The sequence below is a fragment of the Solanum pennellii genome, chromosome 12 (genome assembly GCF_001406875.1).
Source record: "Solanum pennellii chromosome 12, SPENNV200".
Classification (NCBI taxonomy): Eukaryota; Viridiplantae; Streptophyta; class Magnoliopsida; order Solanales; family Solanaceae; genus Solanum; species Solanum pennellii.
In genome coordinates, this window is record NC_028648.1 from 1,747,081 (window position 1) to 1,765,483 (window position 18,403).

Genomic DNA, 18,403 nt, shown 5'->3' on the forward strand with positions numbered 1-18,403 from the left:
ACACCCATCATCGGAGTATTATACCGTATATACCAATAAAATAATAAACAAATTGATTAAATAATATATTTTGGACACGTTAACACAACAATATGGCGTAGCCTAATGAGTTTAGACGCCTTGAAAGATTAAAGACGTGTGTTCGAATCGCACTACAATTTTTTTTCACTTCTTAAGAAGAACAGTTTCGCTTTAGCATTTAGACACCCTTCGTGAAAATTCTAGCTCCACCACTAAATAAAAATCAATAGGTAATCGATCACTGATTAGTTTCCTTATCAATATTTTATTTTAACTATTGCTACTATTTTATTCTTTAATTCTAATTTATCGTTGATATTAATCATCATATTAAAGTTATTTTTTAAAAAAATTGAATATTCAACTCCAAATTAGCGCTGCATTTAGAGAGTTAGCATTATATACGCCGACATCGGCTTTCAATTAAAATTCAAACAACCAATGAAAAGAAGACACGTGGCATATCACTCAGCGAAGAGCAAGCGGGAAAATAGGTGGGCTCGAGAGCACGTGATTTTTTTAATTTTTAGCACACAATGAAAATGTTGACTTTTGTAGGGACGTAAGAGAAATAAACATAAATTATCGCATTATCGAATCAAAATTTATTATATCGAAGATTAATATAAATAGTAATTCGAATGTCTTGGTTGATTTATGTTGATAAATCAAAATGTTAAGGGGTTAAGAGTGAGAATCTCACTCTTAATCTTTGTACGTAATTTCTCTAAAAAGTTGACTTGTAAGAAAATTGAACGACAATTTTAAAGAGTCTGAGTAACTAATATAAATACTGATAAACATCGAGGAGAATTTAATATCTAATGACTTGGGAAGTGGAATGCCCTTGAAGAATAGGGACCATTTTATTCAAGTAGAGGGTAGAACACAAACAATGATTAAAAAAAAAAAACGATAATCGTGATGTTCGAGTCAGCTTGCGTGACTAATTTTACGGGATACCTGCTACCTTCCACCACGTACCAAATAATAACTCTAGGTAAGGACAGATGAGAAGAAATCACAATGATAATATATATTAATTAAGTGTATAAAATATATCTCTGTTTCTCTATTTGGTATTCCAATAATGGAAGCCATAATTGTTACAACTTGCAAAAACTTGAGAATCTCTTCCAACAAAATATATGAAGTGCTGCATAGTTCAATAGTCTGCAGCAAAAGATGATGTTGATCATCACGCGGTAGTCTGAAAAACAAATTCTGAAAAATAAAAAACGGACTTCCTGGCTCAAGAAAACTGAATTGAGAAACCATGATCCGTGGTTGAAACCTTCGTTGGGCCAAAATCATCAAAGTCTGAGTCGGAGTTCAGATCTCTATGAAATTCATCAGGTGAATCATCATTTTCAGAGCTGTGTTTGGAGGGAATCCTCAATTCAGACGATGGGACTGGCAAGGGATCTTCGTTCAGATACTTGTCGTGGAGTAATTCCATTGCAGTAGCTCTACCAGCCGGATCATAACATAGCAACTTTTTGACGAGAAGAATTTCATCATTTGACCTGTTGGATAGACATGCTTCTAAGCCAATTGGCTTATCTACTTTACCGAATGACATAAGCTTGTAATCAGGAAGATCCGCACAACCAGGCCAGACTTCTTCAGATAAGTTCCCTAGAACACTTAAAATTCTGCCTATTTGATCAATGTCAGCATTTCCAGGAAAAAGTGGCTCCAAACGCAAAACCTCTGCAAAAATACAGCCTAGTGACCACAAATCAATCTCTGGCCCATACCTAGTGGATCCGTAGAGTAACTCAGGTGCCCTGTACCAACGAGTTCCAACACAAGATGTAAGTGGAGGAAAACAATCTTGCTCACCATCGTCAACATCATACGAATATGTGCCTGGTAAGAGATCTTCCTCAACATAACTCATGGTTCCAGTAGCTAGACAGGAAGTGTCCCCATCTTGAATATTACTATCTTTATCAGTGTCATCGAAGGGCCTGAATCTAAGCTCATCTGACTCTCCAAGACGGGCTGCTTGAACCGTAGATCCTGGATCTTCAATAAATACACCTCCTTCAGAAGACACATCTGATATGTGTTTGAAATGTGATGGACCAGCCACAGTTCCCTGATAAGGAGTGCTTTGTACATACGGCTGTTGATTGTCATTAGCTACAAACCCGGGGGCCAGTAGTATCCTAGCCTGTGTGGAGCAAGACGAGGCAAAGTCATAAGATTAGAAGGAAAAGAACATTAACCAGAAGTGAACTTGCAAGGGATCAATGCATTTAAGGATGTTCCAGCGGAAGAATAAAAGCACTATAGATGCCACCACAAGAAGGCTCTATTCTTGTGAGAGAAAATGTTATGCACATACAGTTAGAGTGGATCTAACCCGACTTTTCAATGAATTCAATAGAACTATTGCTTTTGCCTCGAACTATGTACACATACAAACAACAATAATAACTGCTACACTGCAGTCCAAACAAGCTTACGGTCTTCTATATGAATCCTCAATGGCCGGCCATGTTTCTCCATTTAAATCTTCTCCGACCAAAATTATACAAATAAGTTCTCTATAATCTATATTTCTTTTTATTGAGAAAATAAATTCTCTATTTTCTACTAACATATAAATCTCTCACAATGCTAAAAGACTACTAGAAAGCATGCGATCTAAAGTGACAAACTACTATAAATAAAACATATACCCAACTAATTGGTATCACTGGACCTCCACACCTCTCAGCGAACCAAGGGAAGCATGACCTTAGTAATATATAGAACCACAGGATTAAGGATCTTGTGGTTCTATCACTTAAGAAGTAACATTCAACAATTGATGTTCCCAAACCAGTTGAGCAAAAAAGAGATGCTCAACAGATTCAAAGCATGAGTTCATAGTAGAGTCAAGCAATAATATTTAATTTAGGCTCCTTCCCTTCCACTGCACGTAGCTGCATTAGGAGGTTTCTACAAGCCCTCTATTCAACACATCTAACCAGCTTGTGTGGTTCACCACTTCCATTTAAAGCTCTCATTGTTGAAGCAGAGAATAGTGCGCTTTAGGCGCTGAGCAAGAAACTTCCATACTTAAATAGATTTATATCTTTCACTAAGTCAACATAGATTCCATAATATTGTAACAAAAAGGAAATGTACAAATATATAATAAGATCATACTCATTCTAAACCTACTAATCTAGTAATCCTATATACTGGATTCGCCTTTGTATTAAAGCTACCAACTCGAACAAGGAGCTTAGTGACTGAACACCTCAAAGGATATCTTTTCGAGCTATATACTCTAACTCTTAGCTGTAAATTCTCTTATGCATAGCAATCAAAATTCTACTAATAAGAAATGAAAATTCAAAGAGGATTAGTTCACATCTTGACGAGTTTTATGCATAGAGAAATCCTGTTTGTAAGCTCAAATGAATCAGAAATATCATAAAAGGCACAAATACAGCATAGTGAAAAATACACCTGAAGTATCATATTTTTGCGAGTTTTCGGCCTGAACTATCAAAAGCTACTTTAATTGATGGATTAATTTGATATTGTTGAGCTTAAAAAAGCAGAAAATAATGAGCACCTGTCCAAAATCAGCCAACTTGAGGATCCCATCAGAAGAAATCAACAAATTCGAAGGCTTCAAATCTCTATGTACAATCGAATTCCGGTGACAAGCATCAACTCCACATAAAATCTGCATCATCCATCTCTTAATCTCCCCTAAACTCAATCCCTTTTCCCATTTCTTCGCTTCCTTAATAAGACAATCCAAATCTGTATGCAAATACTCCAATACAAGCACCGCATCTTCATCCTCCCTCCAGAAATACTCATGTAAAACGACGACGTTTGGACAATGCTGAAGCGTCTGTAACGCTTCGATTTCCCTAGCCGCAGATTGATAATCGTGGATTTCTTTCAGAGCGACGGTGACAGAATCCGATCTCCTTCGAGCTTTGTATACATCGGAATATGCTCCGGCGCCGATCCGGTTGAAGATTTCGTATTTGACGGTGATCTCTTTTCGGGTATGAATGCTCCAGCTCTTCGTTGATGGAGGATCCATATTATTTTTTCTTCTATGTTGAACTGCAAAAGGAAAGTTTTGATTTATTTTTTTTAGACTTTTAAAGAAGAAGATGATAATTGGTTATGTCACGTGAGTTAGAGTCACTGCACGTGCCTCGGAATGGACTAAGCATAAATGAAGAATATAATTTCAAAGGAAAAAAAAAGACAAATATACCCGAACTATCGTAAATGGTATGCCAGATACCATCATCATATTTTTAGGACATTGGTACGTCCAAAAACTTGAGCATATATGCCCTTCTTTCCAACGGAAGACTAAATAGGGACACGTGGCACAATCTTATCCGTCGATAAATGTCAGATCGGTGGATAAGATTATGACATGTGTATATCTATTAGTATAAAAGGTATATATGCTCTAGTTTTTGGACGGCAAGGGCATCAATAATCCAAAAATATGACGCAGGGTATTTGCATACCATTTACGATGTTCGGGGGATATTTGTCCTTTTTTCCTAATTTTAATAACAATAATTATTGAAGTGAAAGGACAAATATACCCCTAAACTATCGTAAATGGTATGCAGATACCCTCTGTCATACTTTTGGGACGTTGATGTCCTTGCCGTCAAAAAACTAGAGCGAATATACCCTTAACGGAAGATTAAATAGTGACACGTGACACAATCTTATTCATCAATCCGATGTCGGGTCGGTGGATAAGATCATGACACGTGTATGTCCGTTAGTATAAAGGATATATATGTTCTACTTTTTGGACGGCATGAGCACATATGTCCCAAAAGTATGACGGAGGTATCTGCATACCATTTACGATAGTTTGGGAGTATATTTGTTCTTTTTTCCATTATTGAATTTTAGTTTAGTTGTGGGTTAGAAGCTAAGCTATTAATGATATCATGTTAGGTAGTATTTTTCTTGCTATATAAAAAATTTAATATATTTAATACGATGTTTGATTTACAATTTAGAAACTCACTTTACTAATACTTACATGTATAAGTATAATGATTTTCGTGGTGTTTTTACGTGTATTTACCGTTTTGCCCCTTGTGGAAATCTATTTATTGGTTTATGCTAGGTAAAAAATGAAATAACTAACTAGACTTTGCTTAACTGAATTAGACACAATTGTTTTTTAGACGAATTAAAAGAGAAAAAAAACATCATAATAAATTGAGATGAATAAAGTATTTATTTACGTAAAAATTTAATGTGGGATAGTGACTTTTTTGCCCTCAATCCCTTTTGTTTCAGTTGTTTAGGTAAAGATCTTTTACCATAAAAAAGATGAATAGGTTTAAAGAATCTGAAACAAAACCGACAAATTTTTTGAATGAATCCGAGCAACATAACATTAAGGGAATCAACAAATTCCCTATGCTTTTTATACATCTAGTTGTTTAGGTAAAGATCTTTTACCATAAAAAAGATGAATAGGTTTAAAGAATCTGAAACAAAACCGACAAATTTTTTGAATGAATCCGAGCAACATAACATTAAGGGAATCAACAAATTCCCTATGCTTTTTATACATCTAGTTGTTTAGGTAAAGATCTTTTACCATAAAAAAGATGAATAGGTTTAAAGAATCTGAAACAAAACCGACAAATTTTTTGAATGAATCCGAACAACATAACATTAAGGGAATCAACAAATTCCCTATGCTTTGTATACATCTAGTTTATGGTACAAAACAAATACTATATTAACAACAACATTGCTTCAGCCATATTAAGATATTTCAAATCATCAAGTAGAAAATGCTAATTTCCTTCTGATGCCACCAAAAACAACTAACTTGCATTAACTCAACTACTACGCCTCAGTCTCAAACTCGTTATAATATGAAATAATATAACACGAAATCCACCTAACGTTTCGCTAAACAGCATCACAGCCTCCACATACGATCCCCCTGCTATCGGAAAGAAATGAGAAGTTAGATAGCGAACAAGTTGGTCCTCTAACTAACTATGTTGCTCGGACTCTTCCAAAATGACACCGATGTATCAAACAGTAGTACACTTACACAATTGAGCAGCCTGTGCTTCTATGCCTTTTCTTACTTGAAACTTCCATCCTCCTAGGAGGTTGAAGCACAACCTTGATTGCAGTATCGAAAACAGCTTTCACATTCTGAAAAATCCATACAAAATAGTTTAGTGAACAGACAATATGTTCGATAACAACAACAACATATCCAGTGTAATTCCATAAGTGAGGTCCAGAGAGGGTTGAGTGTACACACAGACTTACCCCTACCTTGTGGAGGTAGAAAGGTTGTTTTTGAACGACCCTTGGCTCAAGTGAAGCAAATCAAAGTAGTTATGATAACGGAGAAAACAGGCCAATTAAAACGGAAAGCAGTACAAGGCATCAAGGAAACGAACACTAACAACAACGAAATGATGCAGTAACTAAAACACAGATGATAACAGACGGTAACAAATATCAAAAGCCAGAAACTACATGTATAAGGCTAATACTATGACGATATGTTCAACAACAACGCGTACTTGATGAAGCTGAATGCATTACATTTATATGGTTGATTTGCTGCAGAATCGAAATACCTGTTGTGTCTTAGAGCTGCATTCTACATAAGCTGCAGCACCGATTTGTTTCCTTAGCTCCTCACCCTGCATTCAAGCTAATCGAGTTATTTGTAACGTTCCATCTATATTAAGCGTTTTCAAAAATCATAATGCCATATAGCGATAACACACTTGGGCAGGCGTAATGATATTTGAGTCGATATGATCAGCTAGATATCCGTTGTCATCTCGAAGATCTGTACAAAACAGATGGACACAAACTCTCAGATTCTGATCTTAGGAGACTCGATACAGTGAAGTTCGATAAAATTTGAATCCATTTTGATACTTACCTAACTTTGTTCCAACAAGTACAATCGGAACATCAGGTGCAAAACGACGTAGTTCAGGCATCCACTGCATATAATACAGAGTAAACAGAGTAACTACTCGACAATGAAATTGCAAATGTGACCATATGTTTGTTCAACGAAAATACAACAAACCACTACGAAGGTAAAAGTATTGCTCTGCTATACGAAACATCTCAATTTCACCCTGCGTTATAGTACTTTGAGAACATATTCCGTATAGTCCCATAAGTGGAGTCTCGAGAATGTATACCTTTTTTAAAACATTTTCATAGCTTGCTCTACTGATTAAAGAGAAAGCTAATACAAATACATCAGCACATCTATAGCTTAATGGCCTTAATCTGCTATAATCTTCTTGACCTTTAAAAAAAACAAAAAAAAAAACAAAAAAAAAACATTAGATAATAGTACTAATTAAGCACACAAATCAAAGATTAACAACTTAATAAATCTAATTAATGAAAAAGTACCTGCAGTGTCCCATAATCCCAAATTCACAATTTTTCCATCCATAGACACATTAGCACTAAAATTATCAAACACAGTAGGAATATAATCCTGCAAAAGAACACCACGACAACATATTCAGTATAATTCCACAAGTGACGTCGAAAAACAAAAGTAATTTCAAAAAAAGAAAACGAAATAACACTCAACTATAACCAAGTTATGTACTCTAGTAATAAGAGTGCAACGTGTAATATGTAAGTCAGACACACGTCACATTACATTACATGTTCAAAATCTTAACAAAAGCCTAATTTTTTAAGTTTACAAGCCTAACGGAATCGATTCATTATCCATCGAGTTTCGAAATAAAAGAATTAAAACTTACAGTGGGAAATCTGTTATTAGTGTAACAAATTAACATACATGTTTTTCCAACAGCTCCATCACCTACAGTCACACATTTGATGAACTTTGAAACATTCATATTAAAAAAAAATGTTTTTTTTGAAAAAATTAAAATCTTTTCTAAAGAAGGACTATATATGTTTTTACACTTTTTTTTGTGTGTATGTTTAAAAAAGATAACATTAAATAAAGAGAGGGTTTATTAAAGTTTTTTTTAGTCAATAAATTTGAATTTTTTTGAGATGATAAGAATAATGATTTTTTTTTTTTTTGAAAAATGGGACCATGTTTTTACAAACGGCTAAGAACGACTTTTATGGCGAGTTTGGCGATAGCTAGCTGGATTCATTTGGCTGTTTCTGATTTTTTATATTATGTTATGTTTGGATTAAATTTAAATTTTTACTATATATTTTATATTAGAAAGGATAAGCGCTTCTAATAAAGATGATTTCATAATCAATATTCGAATTTGATGTATCTGATTAATGATAAAAGAATACTTATATATTTATCACAGTCAGTCTTGTATTAGTTGGCTTCCATTAGTTTTGGCACATCGGAAAAAACATCCGCACATGTTGTTTAGTTACCAAGTTTTATTTTACTTAAGCAGATGATTTATCGAAAATTGCATATTAGGAAATATTGTGTATATGTTATCTTTAGAGACGTTACTTGTGAGATTAGATGAAATATGGTTGTTGTTGTTAGTGGTGTTCTGCCAAATTTCAATAGATATTAAAATACTTTTTCTGCTCAATTAATGTGACGTAGTTTGACTCACGCATAATTTAATAACGTGATAAAGACTTTTAGATTTTATAGTCTTAAACATGTCATGATATTTAATAACTATAACTCTATAAGACACTTAAAACTTATTATTTTAAATATGACATAACATTTACGTGACAATAACAACTTTTCATAAATAATAAAGTAAAAAAAGCATAAAGTTAATCGTTTTCCAATTCAAAATTAAATATAAGTTTCTAAAAGACATAAAAAGAAAAGGAAAAACACATAAAAAGGGTAAAACATGTTCAGTCTTTAAATAATCGAACAGATTTACTGTTTACCTGATAAGTATACATAAATTATACATTCATTTTAATTAAAAAAAACTAAACTATAACATAACAATCTCTCCTTTTTTTTCAACTTGATCTTCCTCCCAAATTCTTTTATCTTCATCAGATCCATAAGCCCAAGCACACACAATAAAATAGAAAAAATTCCCAACACTTAATAAACAAAGTACCCAATAATAATAATCATAATGACCTAAATTCAAATTATTTGACACCCAACTAAATTTCCCTCCTTTACTTGTAACATGATCAACAATTTCCACAATTAAACTTCCAACCAAATTCCCAAATCCCATTCCTAATGAAAACAATGCCACTCCAACACTAGCCATACTCTTAGGAAATTGTGAATAATAAAATTCTATTTGTCCAATCGCGTTGAACGCCTCAGCTAGTCCTGTCAAACAATGTTGTGGAACTAGCCACATTGCTGACATGTCCACTTGTAAGAATGGATGGTCGCGAGCCCCTGGTCTAGGGCTCGCGAACGTCTCTCTCTTTCCACTAGTGCGGCCACAGCCTGAGCCGCACAGGAAAGTAACAAACCTATTCCCATACGTTGCTTGAAGCTGAGACCTCTTGGTTTCCTCGTGAACCTGGAGATCCAGGGCACGAGGACTCGATCATAGAAAACTAGCCATGTTGTTAATGTGAGAATCCCAAATGCACTATAGGAACTTGCTGGGATTTGAAAATTACTACCTTTTGATATATGTCTATCCATTGTATTTGCTTGTAATACTGGAAATGCATGTTGACTTAGTGTTACTGCTATCATAATGCCTGTGGACCAAATTGGAAGTACTTTGAGCAATGCTTTGAATTCTTCAACTTGTTGAATTGTACAAAGATTCCATGGATTTGTTGTAGATGTTCCATTATTTGGATTTCTAATGATACATGCCTTGTTTAGGAACCTATAGAATATGATTAAAAAAAAAATCAATGAAACTTACACTTTTTTCGAAAAATAGTTAGTTATAGATATATACAGTTCGATCAACAAGTTTGCCAACAGACTGAAATATACACGACATATATACTATCAATGTGTGTGTGTTGTGTATATATAATTAAATATGTATAATATATGTATTTTTGGTGCAAAAGTATACACTAAGTATATACTGATATATTTTCTGAAAAACTAGTTGACCGAAGTGTTTAGGACCGTAATTATTATGCAACTTAAGATTTAAGGAAATTTAACTACACATAATCATGTTTACTTATATAAAATCTAAATATAAATAATCAATGATTAGTATTAATTTGTAACTTGATAAAAATGTTATGAAACTCATTATAATATATTGAACTACACTAACAATCATATCTTAATAATAGTTTATAATTATAAAAAAATTTACCTATCTATAACAACTATATTTTTTTTAGTAACATAATAATTAATCATTTTTTATAGAAATAAAATCTCTAAAATTATCAATAATATGTCTAAAGACTTTAACCAAATATTTTGATACTTTAATACACTACATCATTATAAGATTTTCCTTTGTTATATACAAAGTGGAATTAATGATATTTGAAATAAAAACGATCTTATAACAGTCAGTAAAAAATTCTCGGAATTAAAAAATCGTACCTTAGTTTATTTGATGGAAAAATAGTTCTTGAACCTTTCTCATCATGATGATACCATCCATTAGAACTCATAGGAGGCAATGCAAGATTTTTATTTTTCCATGACACAACAATAACTTGAACAAAATTAGTAAACAAACTTTTATTTGCTTTTAATTTAATAAAAATTGTTGAACCTAAAAGGAAAAATATTGTTGCCAAAAACATTAGTCCAGCAGGTACTCCAAATCCCACAACCCAACCAAATTGTGTTTGAATATACACAATGATTGTGACTGAAATTAACACTGATATTCCTACTGCTGCATAATACCTGTTGGAAAAAAATAATATTCGCGATAAATAACAAAAATAAAGACGATATAACAAATTAAAGAGGATTTAAAAAAGGCGAAATAATCTGAAAAACCTTTGTACTTGATTTCGTTGTCAATTGGACGACCTCTGGGGTCCAGAGTCCAACTGATGCACGAAGTACAGTACACGAGTCTTTCAGATCATTTCGCTTTTAAAAAAAGATGATAGTATTTTTTGGTCCTTTTAGTTATTGATAAGTTTTATTGGTCTTTGTTCTATATAACTAGCACATTTTAGCTTAGTTAAAGGTTTTAAATAGTTGTATATTCTAAAAACTTGATACTATATATAGATATTTAAATGGTAGCGCGATTAAATAGTATTTTTCGTCCCTCAAATATTGATAAATTCTGATTTGATCCTTATAATATTTCACTTTAACATATTTAATCTTCAATCAATCAAGATGTTTGCTTTTTTGGTCCTTTTATATAGGAAACATGTTATATCTCTAAACTATTTTTAAGACTACATTACCATTTACATATAGAGTATCTATAAACTTAAATGGTACACACATTACAAGAAAAATCTCATCGAAAATATGTAATTTTCAACGTACTTAATTCTAACGAGAGTTTAGCAGAAATCTTGAATTTTCTAGTAGCATGGTTAATATTTCAGAAAAAAGTTTTAAAACACGTAACTAACTATCAAACATGATATTTACTTATGACGTTATGGTTATGATAATAAATTAAATGCATCATTACCAATTGAAGAAACTTTGCAAGATCCTTCCATTGTTGGGATTTTTAGGGTTGTCAAATTGATCAGCACCAAATGCTAATGAACATGGCCTAATTCCACCAGCTCCAATAGACATCAATACAAATGATGAAAATAGAAATGCATATTGAGCAATGGTTGGTTGAATACAATTTCCTAATTCTAATTTGCAACCATGTGGCCTTGCTTCTTTAAGTATAGCTGTTAACCAAAGTACCAACATTCCCTATAATCAAAATAATCTATAGTGTTAAATCTAAATTTGATAACGAACAGAGATGAATTCAGGATATAGAGTCAGTAAATTTAACGTGATTGAGTAGTGTTTGTGTTTATGTTTGGCCAAAAATAACATATTCACTATTTTTGTGAGATAACGGATGCTTGATAAAAGAAATTCATTACAATATGACTCGTGGATAACATTTACGTTAAAAAACATGAGAAGGTGTGGTTTTTCTCCAAACACTATGTGTAACGAGATGCTACTTGTACACAAACTACTTATTTTGAATTAAAATCATTAGTTCAATCGGACATACAGAACATGTCTTAGATCTGCCTCGAATAATAAATTTCAAAAACGTGAGACGCAATTTCAAATTGATTAACAACGTGTCAGTGTAGACGGACTACATTACACCACCTTAGGGTGCGATTCTTCTCCAAACACTATGTGTAGCGAGATACTACGTGTACCAAACTACTTAATTTGAATAAAAGTCATTAATTCAATCGAACACACAAAACATGTCTTAGATCTGCTCTCGAATAATAAATTTCATTAAAGTAATGTAACAAACACCTACCACATGTATATATATATATATATACTCACAATTAGGGTGATGAATGTCCCTAAAGCAATGACATAAAATCTTCCCAAGTAAGAATCAGCAAGAAAAGCTCCAAATATTGGTGTGAAATTTGACATGGCATTCCACCAAAATAGAATAGTTGCACCACTAGCATTAGTTATATGATACTCATTTTTCAAATATAAAATCATATTTGAAATTAATCCTACACTTGCAACTTTCTCCAATGCCTCATTTGCTGTCAATTGGCATCATCAAAAACAAAACAAAAAAATAAAAAAATTAAGATTAATAGATCATTACAACTACTAAAAAAAAAATTGACTTGTCGAAAATATTTTTGATGAATTATGTATCATTGTTTCATATAAAAGAAATAAATTAAGAAATACTAACACTTGAACATTATTACTAAAGTTTAGTATTAAAAAAATTCATGAAAACATCATCGAATTTACAAATATTAATATTTAGTTTCCTCCTTTCTTGAAAAATATTTTCTTGCAACCAAAAACAAAGAAAATGATTTTTCTGTTACTGAAAAATGACTTTTGTCATACCAATCGTACGGTTAATTTCAGATGGAAAAAAAATTCATACCAAGAACTTAAAAAAAAAATGAAATTACATACCAATAATAAAAGGCATGGTTTTGAGACCACCTAATTTCTTGTCACTTGAAACATCCTCAAAATTAGTTTTCACTATTTCTGAATTATTTTCTTTAATTTTCTCCATCACCACAAATTATCACTCAAAAAAGTTTTTTTTTTATACAAAACTTTTGAGAATGAGAGAAAAAAAAAGTGAGTTTTTTTTTTGTTCAGAAAAATAAAGAGAAAGCTAGTGAAATTGTTTTTCTTTTTGTTTAACCTATTTAACAGTTTGTTTTTTGCCCTTATGCAAATTGATTCCTTGTTGAAATTTTCCTTTAAAAAAAATCGACAAAAATAATGCCATTTGGCTACATATAGCCAATAATATACCATTACTTATGATATCAATAAAAAAAATTGAGTTTAAGTTATATACATATAGTCAGTCGATATAATAAATTTTTGCCTTAATTTTTACCAGTTATAATAGATAAATCTATCTTACGTTCAACATTATAAATTTTCTATTTTGAATGACATGATATTATATAAAATTCGTTACACCAACGAATGACGATGTATATAATTTAAATTTAGTATTCAAAAATCATGAATAGATTGATTCGAATTTGTGATACCTATTTAATCGTCAATATTATCGATCGAATATCTACTTTGTGATCTCAGCTAAGTTGATGACAATAAATTATTGTCTTATAGTGAGAGTCATTTTTTTTTTGGAAGTGTGTTATGAACATATAGTTAAACTAACGGCATCATTTTCAAATTAATTAAGCCTAATTGTATACTTTTCTCATACAATAATAATTAGAGAAATCAAATTTCAATAATATATAGTGGCGGAGCCAGGATTTCAATAAGAGAGTTCAAAATCTGAAAAATACACCCCTGTAATAAGCGAATGGAATTCGACATCTATTATATATACCTGAAAAAATTATTTTAGATATATATATCAAATTAATCAAATCCACTTCAACTTCAAATTATTTGATACATAAATTCTCTATTCTTCGTATCGTTCTAATTAGACTATTTTATTTATGTAACGTGAATTTGAATTTATCGAGATTTTAAAATGTTAAAAGATCCCAAAAGAAGGTATCACTGTGGGCTTGTGGACTTGTTGGAAAAGCTAGCCCACTTCACATTTGGCTGGACCAGCAAAGGATGAATTCCTTCACAAAAAAAGAAAATACAAATTGAAAATATTAGTGATATTTAAAAAAAGAAAAATCATTTGACATTTATTGGAGAAAAATACAAAAAATGGTTTGCTTATTTAGGTGTAATTATATGCAAAATCATTCCTTAAATATACTTATGAGTAGTTTTGATTCATTAAATTTATAAAATGTGAGTATTTTTGGTATATGTTGAATGTTTAATTAACTCGGATCGTTAGGTTTAATATGAACCATAAAAAAAGACAATGCAAACTCAGAGTTTTTGATATTTTTAATTTGTATTTCGTATTTAGTATAGTTTCGAATCGATGGGACTTTCCTCATGTTTCAAGTTATATTTTTTTCTCATTGAATGTAATATTCAAAGTTTATTAAATATTTGACGAAAAAAAAACATTGATTTCTCAAACATAAAAGACCAAAACTGTTTATGAGTATATTCAATGGATTATTGTAAACCTAATCCTAAGAAAACATTTTTGTCATTTTTTTAAAATTTGAGTCTCATTGATTTTATAAACTGCTAGTAAAATTATATTCTACCATGTTTATAGTAATAAAAATTAATCAAAGTTAATTATGAATTGGCCTATATATATATATATATAGTAGTCCACTTTATTTTTACACAAAAATGCAAAATAGTCAACTCGATTATATTTTCAGACAAAATGCATGGTACCCAATTTTGACGTTGACATTTAATTTGCAATACAATAACTAAAGACTATAGCGATAATAATATAATTATCTATATATTATATTTAGTTATAATAATAAATATGTGTATTTATTTATAATCAATATTCTATATAAATGAGCTTTAGCGACTTTACACACAACGACATTAACTCAATGACCGCTAAATATATCTGCAGCAATAAATATTATCGTTAAATGGCAATAAATATGCCCTTAAATGAAAAATTTATTGTCACCAATGTCTTTTTTGTTATAGTGTTGTGTTTGCTCCTTAAACTTTTTTGCACGTATACTAATCTCAAGACAACTCTACTGTTATAATATTTAGTGTTAATTTTGACTGAATCGATTTCATATAACTGAAGTTCAATCATTTTGCCAAAAATTTAGTCAATATGGCCATTGAGATTGGTGTGTACACACCTTATTATTGGTATGTTAAATTAGTTAAAGAAACATTTTTTCTTTTAGAAAAAAGCACTACAAGAGAAGTGGTTGCTTAAAGTCTTGTCAAAAAATGGAAGACTTCATTAGTTTGTGTATCACATAATGCAAAGTTTGAAATTTGAGGACTCTTTAATTATGGTTATCATGTTGCTTCTTATCTTGTGCCTTAGATTCTAAAAATGACCTCCACTTGGTCTATTAATTGTGGGCTTGTGGCTAGAGTTTAAGGATTATAACAATGGAGGGCTTTCTTGATATAGAAAAAATATACAATTTTCCTCTACTTGGTTTGGTCATTTTTAGGTATTCAACCTAAGTATGTATTGATCGAGACAGAGTCAAAATTCAAATTTTATAAGTTCAATTATTAAGATTGTTAGTTGAATTCATTGTGTATTTTATTTAGATGAACATTATACTAGTACTCTACATCCACCTCCAGTCATAATTCGTATCAACATTATGTATTATATCGATAAAATCTCACCCAATATTAATTATATCAATTTGCTAAGTACATGAATGATACATGTTTTTTTCCATATACATTGGTATCATGCATTAAAATTCATAATCAAGAGAGATAATACATAGTTATTCCATGACCTTGAGATGCAAATCCCAACAACACGGGTAAATCAACGAGCAATCTCCTCTACACGTTATTTTTCAGAGCATTATTCTCTTTCAAAAAGTATTCAAATTCACGTTGCTTGGTCAAAATTTTATCTCATCCATAAAATGAACAGTCTATCTTGGTATAAACATCGAGTTTAGACCAGTTTTAAATGTTATTATACCTTCACTCACCAAAATACTTATCCTTCTTTCCTAAATCATAACCAAAAAAAAAAGTAGTACTTTGTGTTATTGTGTATAAATATTAATTAACCCAATATGATGCATACCACAAAATATAGTAAATAATAATTTTAGTTTGAATGAAAGAACAACAATGGGGTGGTGGCGCAGTTGGCTAGCGCGTAGGTCTCATAGCTAAAGAGTGATCCTGAGGTCGAGAGTTCGAGCCTCTCTCACCCCATAACTTTTTTTTATCGTATAACGTACGTAGCAAGGTGGACATAAATATCGAAAAAACAATGTTTTAAGACATGTTAAAAAATTTATTTTCTTTGCTTATATATGGTTTCTCAAATAATGAGAGATTTATCGAAAAAACAATGTTTTAAGACATGTTAAAAAATTTATTTTTCTTTGCTTATACATGGTTTCTCAAATAATGAGAGATTTTTTTTTAAATATGTACGTGTATTTATTTTATTTATTCAATAATAATCACATATTCGACATTTTTTCAGTTATTTGGTTCTCAAATTATTAGAGAGCGGAGATTAAAAAAAAGAACTAAAACGTAAAAATGATTGTCAATAATTCAATTATTGGGAATAATAAATAATTTTTAAGATGGATCTTTGATCGAACTGATCGATATTAAGGCCTTATATATATCTAATCAAACTAAATAAATTTATATTGATTGTCGTTGTGTTGGAACACGTGGTTAGAATTTTTTTTTAAATCGTCTGTGAGGTTATTTATTGTTTCTTAATAATTGACATTTTTCACAAATATCTAAAAATCAAAATTAAAACTCAAAAATAAATTAAATCAAACATGAAAAATTGAATCGACTGACCACATTAATAAATAAATAAATTAAGGCATCTAACCATTATTGGATTATATGGTACAAAGAAGTGAATCACATCAAATTATTAAACCATTTACTCTTGTCATTTTCTCATTCTTTGCCATAATGATAATACCATTTTCCTTTTTCCATATTAGTACTACACTAAAAATGGCCATATCATTCAACACCACAGAGGAGATAAATAAAGTTTTTTTTGTAAAATTTGTTATATATATTTATTTTATTGTTATACTCGTAGTATAAACAGTAAAATAAATAATACCAGGACTAACTAATGAAACTCTAAACCAAATATCTCATAAAATAATCTTTTATTTTATGAAGAGATTATTATCCTTTATCCCTCATATTAAAGAACCCTGAGAGTACTCTTGGTAAATAATAACACCATGGCCGGAGTTAGGGAGTTCAAAGAGGTTTATCCGGATCTCATATATATATATATACATATATATATATATAAATATATATATATATATATATATATATAAAAGTATTCAAAATTATTTTATATGTATATTAACAAACATTATTGTATTTTTTAGGCTTTTCGTATGTTTACTTTTTTTTATATTTAATCTTTTCATTTAGTGAAAATCTTAATTTTGCTATTGTTATATGAATAGTCTTTTTTTTGTTCGTTAATAAACTTCATATATAATCAAAGACTCAACATAAAATGAAAATGAAAAAAGAATTTACTTTAAGACTTTTAAAATGATTTATGCCTAGTTATAACATAAGTTGGTTAGATTCTTCAAAAATATTAATGAATATGTTGGATTCTTCAAAAATTATATAATTTTAAAGAATACAACAAAAATATAACAACGATTTTGGAAAGTCTTAGCAATTCATGTTATAACTAAAAAGGGTCCCATGACAAGAAACAAGTGGAAGTTAAAGTACAATAATTCATGCAATTTTTTCTTTATAAGTATTCATTGGATTTATATATCATGTGACAATCTTGGATAGGGGAGACACACCATATTTGGTTCGTTGGTTCGAGTGGCCCAAATAATTTTTACATTTTACTAGAGTTAAACTATATAAATTCTTATATATCAATAATTTAAGATATATATCAACTAGGAATTGTTATTATTGTAATTAAATATCATAAAAGAGAAAATAATATTGCTAACCGTTATTTTTTATTGTGATATGTATCAATTAGGATAGTTACAGACACTTGGCAGGTTTATCGTAAGCGTATGTGACGTCCATGACGAAGGGAGGGTTGAAATAAAGGAATGCGAGTCTTTTAGACCAATAAATTTCTTTGGCACATAATATACACCTTAGATGAACTTCATATCAGAACGGAAA

General features: G+C 30.7%; 3 protein-coding genes and 1 non-coding gene across 7 annotated transcripts; 1 reads left to right on the forward strand and 3 right to left on the reverse strand.

Annotated features, from left to right (window-relative positions):
• Window positions 1–1,040: 1,040 nt before the first annotated feature.
• On the reverse strand, window positions 1,041–4,128 carry LOC107005203 (cyclin-dependent kinase F-1). The gene is made up of 2 exons (XM_015203733.2): window positions 3,599–4,128; window positions 1,041–2,200 (listed from the first exon to the last, which is right to left on the reverse strand). Exons 1-2 carry the CDS (start codon window positions 4,082–4,084, stop codon window positions 1,274–1,276), a joined length of 1,413 nt encoding a protein of 470 aa, XP_015059219.1. The 5' UTR covers window positions 4,085–4,128; the 3' UTR covers window positions 1,041–1,273.
• Window positions 4,129–5,665: 1,537 nt separating this feature from the next.
• Window positions 5,666–8,005, reverse strand: LOC107005204 (rac-like GTP-binding protein ARAC7). Of its 4 annotated transcripts, none has more exons than XM_015203734.2 (8): window positions 7,818–8,001; window positions 7,453–7,540; window positions 7,233–7,342; window positions 6,962–7,025; window positions 6,801–6,865; window positions 6,648–6,713; window positions 6,104–6,210; window positions 5,666–5,992 (listed from the first exon to the last, which is right to left on the reverse strand). In XM_015203734.2, the coding sequence occupies exons 1-8, from the start codon at window positions 7,914–7,916 to the stop codon at window positions 5,956–5,958; spliced, it is 636 nt and encodes a 211-aa protein (XP_015059220.1). In that variant the 5' UTR covers window positions 7,917–8,001; the 3' UTR covers window positions 5,666–5,955. The 4 variants fall into 4 exon arrangements, 3 of the variants coding, with proteins under 3 accessions (XP_015059220.1, XP_015059223.1, XP_015059221.1); XM_015203737.2 differs by having other exon boundaries at window positions 7,856–7,987; XM_015203735.2 differs by having other exon boundaries at window positions 5,682–5,989; window positions 7,818–8,003.
• A 964-nt stretch (window positions 8,006–8,969) lies between these two features.
• LOC107005915 (protein NRT1/ PTR FAMILY 1.2-like) lies at window positions 8,970–13,181 on the reverse strand. The gene is made up of 6 exons (XM_027913545.1): window positions 13,076–13,181; window positions 12,464–12,681; window positions 11,610–11,851; window positions 10,745–10,852; window positions 9,508–9,848; window positions 8,970–9,451 (listed from the first exon to the last, which is right to left on the reverse strand). Exons 1-6 carry the CDS (start codon window positions 13,179–13,181, stop codon window positions 8,970–8,972), a joined length of 1,497 nt encoding a protein of 498 aa, XP_027769346.1.
• A 3,172-nt stretch (window positions 13,182–16,353) lies between these two features.
• On the forward strand, window positions 16,354–16,438 carry TRNAM-CAU. Its single transcript is given in 2 exon segments — window positions 16,354–16,391; window positions 16,403–16,438. It is a non-coding gene; the product is annotated as a tRNA-Met (tRNA).
• The last annotated feature ends 1,965 nt before the right edge of the window (window positions 16,439–18,403 follow it).

Bases quoted from the DNA above. Each gene is read 5' to 3' on its own strand.
- LOC107005915 (XM_027913545.1), bottom strand. From the start codon at position 13,181: ATGGAGAAAATTAAAGAAAATAATTCAGAAATAGTGAAAACTAATTTT. The intron at 10,853-11,609 runs GTAATGATGCAT...TTTTTCCAACAG, and splicing joins TTGCAAAGTTTCTTCAATTG to GTATTATGCAGCAGTAGGAA. The intron at 9,849-10,744 runs GTTTTTGGCAAC...CATATTCTATAG, and splicing joins GGAGTACCTGCTGGACTAAT to GTTCCTAAACAAGGCATGTA.
- LOC107005204 (XM_015203734.2), bottom strand. From the start codon at position 7,916: ATGAATGTTTCAAAGTTCATCAAATGTGTGACTGTAGGTGATGGAGCT. The intron at 7,541-7,817 runs GTAAGTTTTAAT...GTTCTTTTGCAG, and splicing joins CTAATAACAGATTTCCCACT to GATTATATTCCTACTGTGTT. The intron at 6,211-6,647 runs GTATTTCGATTC...TGGATTTTTCAG, and splicing joins GCAGCTCTAAGACACAACAG to AATGTGAAAGCTGTTTTCGA.
- LOC107005203 (XM_015203733.2), bottom strand. From the start codon at position 4,084: ATGGATCCTCCATCAACGAAGAGCTGGAGCATTCATACCCGAAAAGAG. The intron at 2,201-3,598 runs GTGCTCATTATT...TGCTCCACACAG, and splicing joins AGTTGGCTGATTTTGGACAG to GCTAGGATACTACTGGCCCC.